We start from the raw sequence: 13,117 nt of genomic DNA, 5'->3' as shown, positions 1-13,117 counted from the left end.
TCTAGTGCCTACAAGATCCTATTTAACTGGCCACTGTCTTTTTTATGTCATTGTTGCTGGAATATATCAAAAACTGTAGGAAAAATCTACACGCACAAAAAAAAAAAAAGGGGTCTTTAGAATTAGTCTAGCTTTAGGGTATGGCCTATTCCTATATTATCACACAAGTCGTAAAATTCAAAGAGCTTGTGGTTCCAACCATAGAAAATCTATATTGCTTAATTTTTCATTTAATTAAAAATTATATATCTGTCATATTCAACATTCATGCATAAATATATTGATTGATGTTTGGGGAGAATGGAGGTCAAAGAAGTAGAGGCACGGGGCCAAAGTTAAGCAGTAAGGTAGGGGTTGCAGTTAAAGATTCTGTCAACGCAGAAACAGATGAAACTTTTCTTTTTAGTTGTGTTATCAAAATCATCGAGTTTAGTAAAGTATATATTCAAAAGACGAGCGGGGGTCAATGGAACTATCTTTTTCTTTTCTTTTCTTTTCTTTTTCCATTAAACAAATAAAAGCATTCATATTTCATATATTTCTACTTAATATTTTAATGTTCCATGTTTTAGTTTTATTTGTGCATTTAGTATTATTGTTTATCCATGTTTTTTTTAGTCTGTTTTTATGTTCGTTGGTTGTAAGTAATTATTTTGAGTATTTTCGTAACTTAAATTAAGTGCATATGAGTTTAGAAGGCGATTCATAAAGGATGGAATGAGCGTCAAAAAGAAGGCCCAAACAAGGACAAACAGGCTGCGGCCTCACAACCCATTGCCGCGGTGCCAGCCCAATGCAGCGGTTGGCGGCCCAACCCAACATCCAGCGCCTTGAGCCTCTGTTGCGGTGTTTTAGTTTTAATTTAATTTGCGTTTTATTTTCTTATGGATCGCTAAACACTTTTTTTTATTTGAAATAATATTCGAAGTTTGATTTCACAAATTTATGAGATCTAATTACTCTCAATTTTTTCTTTGTACTTTAGTATTTGTATATCTTTTGGACAATATTTGATAATTTAGAATAATTGATTTGTTAATTAGGTGATTAATCTATTGATTTATTTCTAATAATTGTGTCGACGGCATGATAATTTGTGTAGTGTTTTTCTTTCTTAGTAGACTGGGTTAATAGAATGGACTTGGGTTGGCTAGTTAACCAGGTTTAGAAAAAGGCAAACCAATGCCTGCAAATTGAACTGTGGGTTAGTTAAGATTCAGGACGACACTATGTCTCCTTAAATTTTGTACACTACAAATTCTGAAAATTTTCAACCAACCAAATCTTGACAAAAAAATAAAAGGGATTAAAAGAAAACATATTCCTCTAATCCTTTTTTATATGTTAATGTTAATTATTCACGAGGAAAGGTTAGATAAAATAATTGGGTTCATGCACCTTAAATCTTGACGTCTCTTTTTAAAAATCTGCTTTGATTTTCAAATACTTTTTGTTCAAGTTATTTTTCTTCATTAAACTTGCTAATAAAAATAAAGAAAATTGAGATAATGACATAATGTTACATAGAATAATATCAATCCACGAAATTAAATCCTTGGATTAAGTCTGAGTCTTACATGCCGTTGAACCCATTGAACCTATAAAAAGTTCCAGTTGACTTCTAAAAACCATTGAAACAAAAGCTGGAACCCCACACATAATGTATAAATATAATTCTTGAGGTCAGTTTTTGAAGAGATGACTCGGAATGGTCAGGTTAACGCTTCAAGTAATTTACAAGACAAGAAATATGATAAAGGGTACCGAATTCATCTCCCTTAGATACTTAAGTCAATAAAACTTAAAGAAATGAGTTAAAATGGTGTAGAATTTGAACAGAATTCATACCTGATGAATGTCATGATGCAAATATTTATAGATTTTGTAATGTTTGCCCAAAGCTACTCGGGTAATGCTTCATTTTACCAAATGATTTGAGCTGGTGTAAGTTTATAAAAGATTCTTGCTGCTTCATAAAGGAGTGCGCAGAGTGTTTTGCGGCCATGCTGGCCTTGCAGGGATAATGATCCCTTGTGAGACTCTTCACGCCTGTTTACATTTTAGGAAAATTACCTCTTCAGGCCTGTTTGCATTTGAGCATTTTATCTTAACAGGCTCTTTATGTCTGTTAAGATTTGAGCATTTTATCTTAACAGGCTCTTCATGTTGAATGCCTCAATTTAGGGTTGAGTATTTAATCAAGTAGAGATCACGAATTGAATTAGAAAATTTTGAGTTAGTCCAGTTGAGAATCATATTTTAGCAATAGAATTTAATTTGAATTTTTTTTCGAAACGAGTTGAGTTAATGAAACATATTATTTATACTCAATGTTGCATTTACATCGACTGATTATTTAACTAATAAATGAAGTAGAAGATTATTTAACTACATAAGTAAAGTTGATGGGTAAACATTTATTAAAATGACGTAGTTTTATCTTTTACTTAAAGATTTTGACTTTTAACCTTAGAAAAGATAAACATTTATCACAACGACGTAGTTTTGATTTTTCTTATTTGAATTTTCGGATAACTGAAATGATGTAATTCATATTCAAGTTAAATATAAAAATTTGATTTTTGTTATTCTAGTTGATTTGAATAACTTGATTAACTTAAATAACTTAAACTATTTAATTTAAAATTTAAATTTTTTATTAAAATTTTCAAATTGAATCGGACTTTACTCATCCTACCTAAACTTGGGAAGCAACATATTCCAATAAATCAAACACTAGAAAATGTAACTTTAAACCCTAAGTGAAATATTTTGCTAGAGTTTCCAAACAACTATTGTTTGAGTGGTTTCAAAGCCGATCATTGACATCATCCGGTAGACGAAGCAAGAACACATGAACTCATCATTTTTAAATTGAAAAAGAGAATAGAAAATATCATCAGAAGATATTACTTTTGATCGAAGTTTTGAAGACAATCTAATTGATTTGATTACGAAACATCTAAGGATGACAAAATTCAAACTGTTTCATAGATTTTGAATCAATTCACTTCATTTGAAAAATATATAAAGGAGGGGTGAAGTAGACTGGATTTTTTTTAGACAATGAGTATAGTGATAATTGATTGTTCTGCCTTACTCTATTATATAAAATTATCATTTTATTTTTGTATATATATAACTATTAAAAGAATAAAAATGTAATCATACATTATAAATATATATTATGTTTAAATATTTATTTCACTTTAAAAATATTGAAAATATTAAAAATAAGTAGCAAAAATTAAATTAAAGTGGAGCAGGGATGGATGCATCCAACATCCATAAAAGTGTTAGTAAATTTTAAAATTATACATCCACTATAGAGATGGTAGAACAAAATGTACCATCTGTGAAATGATAGTGGATTTAGCAACATTTATCCTGTCCTATCCCGTTGCCATTCCTAATCAAAGGAAAATGGCTTGTGACTAAAGAAGATAAGATCATTTGGAAGAAGAAGAGGAACGGTTGATCGAGTAACAATCAATTAAAGATGTTCTGGGATTCTAATGATGTAGATTGATAAATGGATTCAGCTAGGGGAGATTTTGGTTTTGTGGGTTGAGTATAGGGCCAAATGGGTGATTCAATATAAACATATCCTCAGCATTTTAGGGTGGTAAAATCTAAAGAAAGGGGTTGAGATTCTGGAGGTTATAGATGGAAATCCTGCTTGGGTAATTTCAGAGTTGGAAAAGACATCATTGGGTTCACATTCTTTACCGTTTCCTCTTGTACACGTTTTACACTGTGTTTTACTGGGTATCATCTGTTTTTAATATAAATTGCATGTCGATAACGAGCTAAACATACATTGGACGTGATAAATGTGAAAGCATTCATAGTTCAAGTGGGCCCCTTAAAATGTTCTTTAAGCTCTCACGACTTTCGAGTTTCATTTATACGAATGGAACTTTGTTTACTTACTTGGTTGTATCAGGAAATATAAAAACCTTTTCTTTTTAGAACGAACGGTAATTGTCAAAACTTTAAGCATGAAGCTCTTAATTGTTTTCACGTTTTTCTTCGCCTTCACATTGCTTTTTCAGCAAACATCAAACTGCTTCATTAGGGAAGATGAGAATTGAAAATTGCAACATATCATAAACATATAGCTTGACTTTTCAATATGAAAGCTCAACTTCAACTGGGTCTCTGGTCTGGTTTTTTGAGTTTATTTATTTATTTTTCCTCAGTTTGAAAATATATTTGACTAAAGGTTACAAATGTTGAGATTCTCATCACACAGACTTCAACTTTTACTTACCAGTTTAAGAATATCCCTCATTTATTTACTTTAGATGACGCTTCGGAATGGTAAAAGATCCAACTTTAAACTTATACTACACCAAAACAGGCTTTTAGTGGCACTTTTAGCGGCGTTTGGACAAAAAACGCCGGTAAAAATTAAGCATTAGCGGCGCTTTCTGGAAATCGCCACTAAAGATTGAGCATTAGTGGCGTTTTTAAAAAAATGCCGCTAAAAATGAGCATTAGTGGCGTTTTTCAAAAAAACGCCGCAAAAAACCTTAGCCCAACGGTGTCGTTTTCTAACATTTCGTGGCTTTAGCGGCGTTTTTCAAAAAGCGCCGCTAATGCCTGGGTCTTTAGCGGCGTTTTTGGAAAAGCGCCGCTAATGGTAAGGGCTTTAGCGGCGTTTTTGGAAAAGCACCGCTAAAAACATTTTATCTTACTTGGTTTATTTATATTAATTAAATAAAATTCAATTTATTTCTAATTGAATATTTAAAATATTCAGAAAAAAATAATAACACGTAGAAATAATTTGAAAATAGAACACATGGAACAATTAAAATACCATCATTTAAAATAATTTTAAAGTTTTTTAGGTATATGATTAATTTAAGATTTAAGGCCGGTTTAGGAGTTACTGTTTTAAGGTTTATGGAGTATGGATTTAAGGATTATGGATTAGGGATTATGGTTTAAGGGTTGAGATTTAAGGTTTAGGGGTTAGTGGTTAGGGGTTTAGGGGTTAAGAGTTAGGGATTTAGGGTTTATGAGTTCATGGGTCAAGTTAGGGTTTTGGGTTTAGATTAATTATTTTTTAATTTATTTTTAAATATTTTTTTAATTTATATATTAAATAATTTCATATATAATTGAAAAAGATAAGATAGTATTAATTTTAAAATAATTAATTAATTATTATTATAGTTTAGGGTTGATATGGTTTACGGTATATGGTTAATTTAAGATTTAAGGCAAGTTTAGGAGTTACTATTTTAAGGTTTAGGGATTATATATGAATTTAGGGATTATAGTTTAAGTGTTAGGATTTAAGGTTTAGGGATTAAGAGTTAGGGGTTAGGGGTTAAGAGTTAGGGATTTAGGGTTTCAAGGGTCGAATTAAGGTTTAAGGTTTAGATTAATTAGTTTTTTTAATTTATATTAAATATGTTATTATATAATTGTAAAAGAGATAATAATAAATTTAATATATAGAAATTATGAGTATAGTTTATATTATTTAAGAGATATATAATAGATAGACTTTATATATATTGAATGGTTAATTTAGGGTTTAAGGTTTATTTGAGATTTGTTAAATGATACAATTTTATACAATTAATTAATGTTTTTATATTTAAAAATATTTAATTTAAACCATTTGATATATTTGATATGGATATATAGGTAATTATTTAATTTGGATAGGACCAAATTATAAGAAAAAAATACAAAAATAAAAATGAAATAAAAAACTAAAATTTATAATATTATCTAATTCTTGTAAATATTACTTAAAATTTTAATAATTCTTTATGTAAAATTTATATAAAAGATACAATAATTGAATATAAAAAATATGTGAGCTTTAGCGGTGTTTTCAACAAAAAATGCCATTACTATGTATTAAAATTTCCCAACTTTTCAATAGAAGAATTTAAATTTTTTAGTGGCGTTTTCAAGAAAAACGCCAGAAAAGGTAGACATTGCCGGCGTTTTGATAAAAAACGCCGCAAACATGTATTGTAATTTTTCAATACAGTGTCGTTTTGATAAATTTCTTAGTGGCGTTTTTTTCTTAAAACGCCGCAAATGTGGAAGGAAATAAAAGGTAAAATCCCGCTCACTCCCAAAAAATGATTTTTGGTTACCCGCTCATTACTCCCTCTTCTTCTCATCTCTGTCGGTCGCCCTAAATCCCCAAATAAGAGTTTGTTTTTCTTAGCTGAAATCCCCCAAATAGAAATCGGACCGAGCAGCTTTGCATTAAGGAAGAAGAAGAGTCGGGAAAGCACAAGCAGTTAAGTTGCCCTCATGGCTTGTGAAGGCGAGTATTTTTGGCATGTAATTCAGCTACAAAATTTTCAGTATTATGGAACCATTTATGTTGGGTTGATTTATTGGGATTAACTCTCGCGCTTCACGGTGGTTGTAGGTAGGCAGGCAGTAAACAGGAAAAATTATTTTCAGTCCCGCGGTTCCCGTCAAAGGTCCTCAAGCTTTAAGCTTTTTTAATCTTTTCCTTCTCTCGCGCAAGAATAAATAAATAAATATATTGCTACAGTATAGTCGTTTTAGATGTTATGTGTAGCAGTGTTCTCTATATATAGATATTTACATTTTGTGATTCCTAGCAGCTCAAGCTAAAGGATAAAGTGTAGTCCTAAAGCTTCTTGGTGTATCCTTGTGTGTTCCTTATTCAGCTAAAGGCTAAACCCTCTTCTTGATTATTTAAGGAGGATTTCTGCTTCTTCCCTAGTTATGATGACATAAAATTCCCAAACAAACTTGAAGGTGATTTATATATCCTCACTTTTGCAGCATCTACTTCGACTGCATTCCATCCAAAGCATGTCTGAAGAATCTTCTAAGCAACTGAAGAAAAGAGGTCAACCAAATCATTTTCCAACCGGCAACCAAAAGACGAACAAGAGAATCACCGATCAAAAAGCTCGACTGGAAAACAGGGTTAGAGCCTTTTGCTTTCAGGTTTCAGCTTTGAATAAATGTATGACTAAAAAATCTTTACTCTCAGGAAATTGTAGTGAAACTTACAGAAGCAGCCCCAATTGTTAAGCAGCTCTTGGAAGCCTTTAGCAGCATCAATGAAGGCAACTTGCTGCAGACAGTTACATATATACGGGTAAGTCATGATGCCTTATAGGTTTCTATATGTTACTGAATTTGCAGCTTGGTAATATTATTTTTGATGAACCATACAATACAACAACATCAAGTTTCAAGTATTGGATTTAGGAAAGTTATCGTTAATAAATCTGAAATAGCAGCTGATGTAGTTTATACAAATGGAGTTCAATTTAATTTATTAAATCATTGAAATTTGCCTTAATCCTTTTACTTAAAATTGAATCATTGAATTTCATTTTTGATCCTATAGTTATCTGGTTGGCCTGCTTGCATTGGCATCCTATATATTTTGAGCTCAATATTCCCACTTTGCAGCACCAGCTAGTCTACTATATATTTGATTATTGACAGCGAATATGATGGGTGGATGGAGATTGATTTTGCCTTATTAGCCTCGACCCTTGCTTCAAGCTCCACTACTGGGGTCTGGCTTCCAAAACTATGATTTCGTCATTCTTGATTCTTGAAGCAATGTTGTTGAAGATTCTTTGCATCCTAAAGACATTTGTTTTAGATTCTTATTTACTGATTCCTTTCTATTTAATGGATGTTTAATTATGTATGCTTGAAAACATATAACTAGTATATCTTTTAACTCTTACCGTGTGTTAGGAAAGAAGATTTGCTGTCTTGGTATCATCACTACTATCTAGCCAAACCAAAGATCATGTTACTCATGGTAACTCCCTAATCTTTTAGTTTAGTTTACAGTTATATATCAATTCAACTAATCATCTTCTTGAAGTATTAGACATTCTAGTAATAATTTGCAATAGTAGGAAATTGGGGCATATAGTGCTTGTTTTGCTTGGGGGTTGTAAAAAGTTTTGCATCATAAAGTTCTTAAGCATTATACTTTCATGACTGTTTATGATGAAAAAGTTTTCTTCAAAGTATATCATGGTTATGCTTACTTTTAATATATATTTTTCATAATCTAAATTCTTATAAAATCTCAGTCAGGGATTTTTAATGTTCTCATTTCCCTTTTTCTACTGGATCTGTAAGAAGTTTTTTTCATGTTTTTATTTTTGGCGAAGAAGTTTATCATGGATGAAACTTGATGTAATGATGAAATAAGTTGTTCATTGTGGTTGCTTGGTTGGTGACTTTCTATCCTAACATCTAGATACTTGAAAATAAGTATATGCTTTTTAATTTAATGCGTGCCTTAAGAGTTTGTGCTTGTAATCTTAACTGCGAAAGGGAATGATATGGAGAAATGTTTAAAAGCTTATATAACTGTAGCTCAACATGAACATGAAATTCTTAAATAGCTCATAGTTATGGGCAGTGGGCACTCGAAGTAGGACAAGGACATTACCAAATCAAATTAGTTTATGATTTTTTTCCATTACTTTAAACCAGACTTATTTTTCTTAATGTTGTTAAGTGAATTTAAAATCCCCCATATAGTTTGCTTTATGACCCCTCAGTTTTTAAAGTTTCACAATTTACTTCATATTCTTTATTTTAACCCTATTTATAAAATCTAAAAACTCTATTATATAAATCAGAAAATGCCCCTCCCCAGCACAAAAATAATTAGAATCATGTTAATGAGTTGATATGTAGGGATTTCTTTGACTGGTTAGAGCAATTCTTATGAAATACAAAAATTACAAATGATTCTTTTTAGTAAAAAAAAAAAAGGAAGATTAGTTGATGATGACAAGCTAACAATTAGTTTATGATGATAAGATTGATATTGTGAGCTATTAGGAGTGGTTTTATTTTTAGTGATTTGAACTTCATCTAGTGTAGCCAAGCTAACAACTAGTTATCTTTTTTGTGAAAAGAAAATTCTTTGCTCTGTTCTTATTTTATTTAAGATGTTATATGTTAGAAAATATTGACCATTGTAGATGAACAAAAGAGGCAACGGCTATGGCCAGAGGAAGGCAGAAAATCTTTCTCGTTTTGAATTTGTGAAAAAACTAATGCATAGTTGACTGCTTACGTGTGTCAGAGGAAATTAGAATCCTAACACAGATATTTTCTGCCTTATGCTGTCTATACGGTACCACATCCCAAAGGCCTTTTATTTGCTAATGCTTGCGGTATTTTCTTTCAGCTATGTTTTTGATGGGCAGCCTCTAGATTTGAAAAAACAAGAGCTTGCTAAGCGGTACTTTATTGCAAATTATTCAAATTGTTTTTTTGATCGTTTCCTTCAATATGACCGGAGCTTGATGAGTAGAATGTTGATTTTTCATAATTTTTATACTAAATTTGTTATGTAGTTACTCAAAGAGGGAGATGCTACTGAGGATTTGCAAGAAGCCATGGTGGTATTTTTCTTTGGTCAAACATGGAGTGATAAGTAAAGTTTTCTTTTGTTGTTTCACCACTACGGAAATTAAGGTGCTGTTGTTTTTACCATTAGACTGGAAATAAGGAGAACATTGAAAAATTAAATATGTAGCCAAAATTTTGTCAGCTGTTAGTAGTAGATACTCGTAGAGTTCAATCAATTCAACGCCGCAAGAAAACGGAAGCGTATGTATAATAACCGTATTTGTAGTAGTACTAATTTTTGTTATATAATACTGAAAGGAATATATGTTCTTTTCCCATATAATGAAATTTATTTATTTTTTGTTAGGAAATTTAATTGTTTATGTTAATTTATTTATTTATTATAGGTGAATGTTGAAATTTATTACTATAATTTCTTTTACTTTTATTGTTAATGAAAAGTAATACATTCAAAATAAAATTTGACCTTTCCATTTGTTATTACAAAAATTTATTTAATAAAAATGAAGCGGAATGGCACTTTTAGCGGCGTTTGTGAAAAAAACGTCGCTAAAAGTCATGATCTATAGCGGCGTTTATAAAAAAAGCGCCGCTAAAGGTCTTGATCTATAGCGGCGTTTGTGTAAAAGTGCCGCTAAAGGTCCTGATCTATAGCGGCGTTTGTGGGAAAAGTGTCGCTAAAGGTTCTGATCTATAGCGGCGTTTGTGGGAAAAGCGCCGCTAAAGGTCCTGGTTTTTAGCGGCGTTTGTGGGAAAAGCGCCGCTAAAGTTAGCGACGCTGTCATTAGCGGCGCTAAAAAGCGCCGCTAAAGGCCTAAAACAGCGCCGCTAAAAGCCTGTTTTGGTGTAGTTTACTTGAATCAAGTTGGCCTTGTTGGGTATGGGTTAGAGGGGTTTTCCACGTAAAAATATAGGTGTCTCTATTGATTTTTGTTGTGGTTGCATTAGTTGATTTGTGGTTGATTAAGGTTGCTAGAGAACATATATTGTGCTATTGTGCTTGCCATAATTTTTGACAGGAGTTATAAGGAGAGAAAGAACACCGGTTGTGCTTTCGCTTTGTTTCGGTTGTTCGGTTTCTTCCCAACAAACTGGTATCAGAGCTTGGTTATTGTGTCAGATAATTATGGAAATTAATACGAGCAAGATGATTATGTTGAATGGCACAAATTATCAACTTTGGCGGAATAAAATGAAGGACTTGTTGTTTGTGAAGGCTTTGCATCTTCCGGTCTTTACTACTCAAAAACCCGATTCGAAAAGTGATGAAGAATGGGAATTTGAGCATCAACAAGTGTGTGGCTTTATTCGGCAATTTGTTGAAGAAAATGTTTACAATCACATTGATCAGGAGACACATGCTCGAACATTGTGGGAGAAGCTTGAAAGCTTGTATGCTTCGAGGTCGGGCAATAACAAGTTATTTTTGCTGAAGAAAATGATGGCGCTGAAATATAAAGAAGGAATGTCTATAGCTGACCATGTTAGTGAATTTCAGAGTATGATGAATCAGTTGCTTGGTATGGGTGTCAAATTTGATGACGAGATTTTAGGATTTTGGTTGCTTGCTACTCTACCAGACTCTTGGGAGACCTTTCGAGTCTCACTCATTAATTCTGCCCCACAGGGTATTATTACTTTGGATTTGGCTAAGAGTGGTGTGTTGAATGAAGAGGTTAGAAGAAGATCTCAGGGTTCTACATCACAGTCCGAGGTGTTGGTTATCGAGAACAGGGGGAGAAACAGAGACAAAGATAGAAAGGGTAGAGATAAAAGCCGAAGCAAGTCAAGATCGAGATACAAGAATCTTGAGTGTCATCATTGTGGTAAGAAAGGTCATATCAAGAAATATTGCTTCAAGTGGAAGAAAGAGAACAAAGGTGGTGGTGATAAACACGATCGGAATGACGATGAAAAATCCGAGCGTGTTGCTACTGTTACTCGTGAAGATTTGTTAGTTATTTGTGATGAGAATTTGGTCAACCTAGCATGCGACGAGACTAGTTGGGTGATTGATACTGGTGCATCACTTCATGCCACGTCGAGGAAGGAATTCTTCACATCTTATACTCCTGGTGATTTTGGGGTATTGAAGATGGGTAATGATGGTTTGGTTTCGGTTATTGGTATGGGAGATGTTAGCTTGGTAAGTAACAATGGAACAAAGTTAACTCTCAAGGATGTCAGACATGCACCGGATGTCCGTTTGAATTTGATTTCTGCAGGAAAACTTGATGATGAGGGATTTTGTAACACCTTCAGTGAAGGGCAGTGGAAGCTGACTAAAGGCTCCTTAGTTGTGGCTCGAGGAAAGAAGAGCTCAAATTTGTACTTGATGCAAGCTTTGACTTCTCGAGAGATGGTGAATGTGACACTGAATGACAGCTCAACTGAGTTGTGGCATAAACGACTCAGTCACATGAGTGAGAAGGGGCTTAGCTGTTTAGCGAAGAAGAATCAACTTTCGGGTTTAAAGAATGCTACACTGAAGAATTGTGCTCATTGTCTAGCAGGAAAGCAGAAAAGCGTTTCATTTAGAAGCCATCCTCCTCATAGGAAATCAGAGTTGCTAGAGTTGGTCCATTCAGATGTTTGTGGTCCGATAAAAGTAAGATCACATGGTGGTGCACTTTACTTTGTGACTTTCATTGATGATTGTTCAAGAAAGCTATGGGTTTACACTTTGAAGTCTAAAAATCAAGTCTTTGAGGTGTTTAAACAGTTTCAAGCATCAGTTGAAAGGGAAACTGGGAAAAAGTTGAAGTGCATTCGTACTGATAATGGTGGCGAGTACACAGGGTCGTTTCATGAGTATTGTCTGCGACAGGGAATCAGACATCAGAGAACACCACCAAAGACTCCACAGTTAAATGGGTTAGCTGAAAGAATGAACCGAACATTGATTGAGAGAGTCAGATGTTTGTTGTCAGATGCAAAGTTACCAAGATCATTTTGGGCTGAAGCTTTGAATACAGTGACACATGTGATAAATCTGTCTCCTAGTGTTCCTTTGAAAGGTGATGTGCCAGATAGAGTTTGGTTTGGTAAAGACGTGTCATATGATCACCTACGTGTGTTCGGTTGTAAAGCATTTGTTCATGTTCCAAAGGATGAAAGATCCAAGTTGGATGCCAAGGCTCGACAATGCATTTTTATTGGTTATGGTCTAGACGGTGAGTTTGGTTATAGACTCTATGATCCAGTTCAGAAGAAACTCGTGAGAAGCAGAGATGTTGTCTTCATTGAGGATCAGACCATTGATGACATTGATAAGACGGAGAAAGTGGATTCACAAGGTAGTGGTGACTTGATCGATGTGAATCCGGTTCCCCTAGACTCTTCACCAGATCCTATCCAAGATGATGTGCATGGTGATGTTAGTGGTGACCATCAGACTATAGGTGACTTTGATACTCCCATGGATGATGTTGTGAATGATCAACAACAAGCACCTATAGCTCCACCAGCAGTTCCACTTCGAAGGTCTTCCAGAGATCGACGATCTTCTGTCAGGTATTCTCCTGATGAATATGTTCTTTTGACTGACGGGGGAGAACCTGAATGTTATGAAGAGGCTATGGAGAGTGAATGCAAAGATCAGTGGGTTGAAGCGATGAAAGACGAACTTTAATCCTTGCATGAGAACCATACTTTTGAATTGGTGAAACTGCCTAAGGGCAAAAGAGCTTTGAAGAATCGGTGGGTTTACAGGTTGAAGCAGAAGAGAAGTCTT

At 33.4% G+C, this 13,117-nt stretch overlaps 1 protein-coding gene across 4 annotated transcripts; it reads left to right on the top strand.

The window, feature by feature from the left end:
* The first annotated feature begins 6,257 nt into the window (after positions 1 to 6,257).
* On the top strand, positions 6,258 to 9,650 carry LOC107961353 (uncharacterized). Of its 4 annotated transcripts, XR_005926928.1 has the most exons (7): positions 6,258 to 6,467; positions 6,799 to 6,945; positions 7,013 to 7,120; positions 7,441 to 7,549; positions 7,738 to 7,804; positions 9,200 to 9,253; positions 9,369 to 9,650. XR_005926928.1 is itself a non-coding variant. In XM_041112890.1 (6 exons), exons 2-5 carry the CDS (start codon positions 6,829 to 6,831, stop codon positions 9,223 to 9,225), a joined length of 318 nt encoding a protein of 105 aa, XP_040968824.1. In that variant the 5' UTR covers positions 6,259 to 6,467; positions 6,799 to 6,828; the 3' UTR covers positions 9,226 to 9,253; positions 9,369 to 9,643. The 4 variants fall into 4 exon arrangements, 2 of the variants coding, with proteins under 2 accessions (XP_040968824.1, XP_040968825.1); XR_005926929.1 differs by lacking the exon at positions 7,441 to 7,549 and having other exon boundaries at positions 7,743 to 7,804; positions 9,369 to 9,645; XM_041112890.1 differs by lacking the exon at positions 7,441 to 7,549 and having other exon boundaries at positions 6,259 to 6,467; positions 9,369 to 9,643.
* The last annotated feature ends 3,467 nt before the right edge of the window (positions 9,651 to 13,117 follow it).

The sequence above is a fragment of the Gossypium hirsutum genome, chromosome A05 (assembly GCF_007990345.1).
Source record: "Gossypium hirsutum isolate 1008001.06 chromosome A05, Gossypium_hirsutum_v2.1, whole genome shotgun sequence".
NCBI lineage: Eukaryota > Viridiplantae > Streptophyta > Magnoliopsida > Malvales > Malvaceae > Gossypium > Gossypium hirsutum.
The sequence above is the reverse complement of the archived record's forward strand: the minus strand, read 5'-3'. Positions and strand labels throughout refer to the sequence as shown.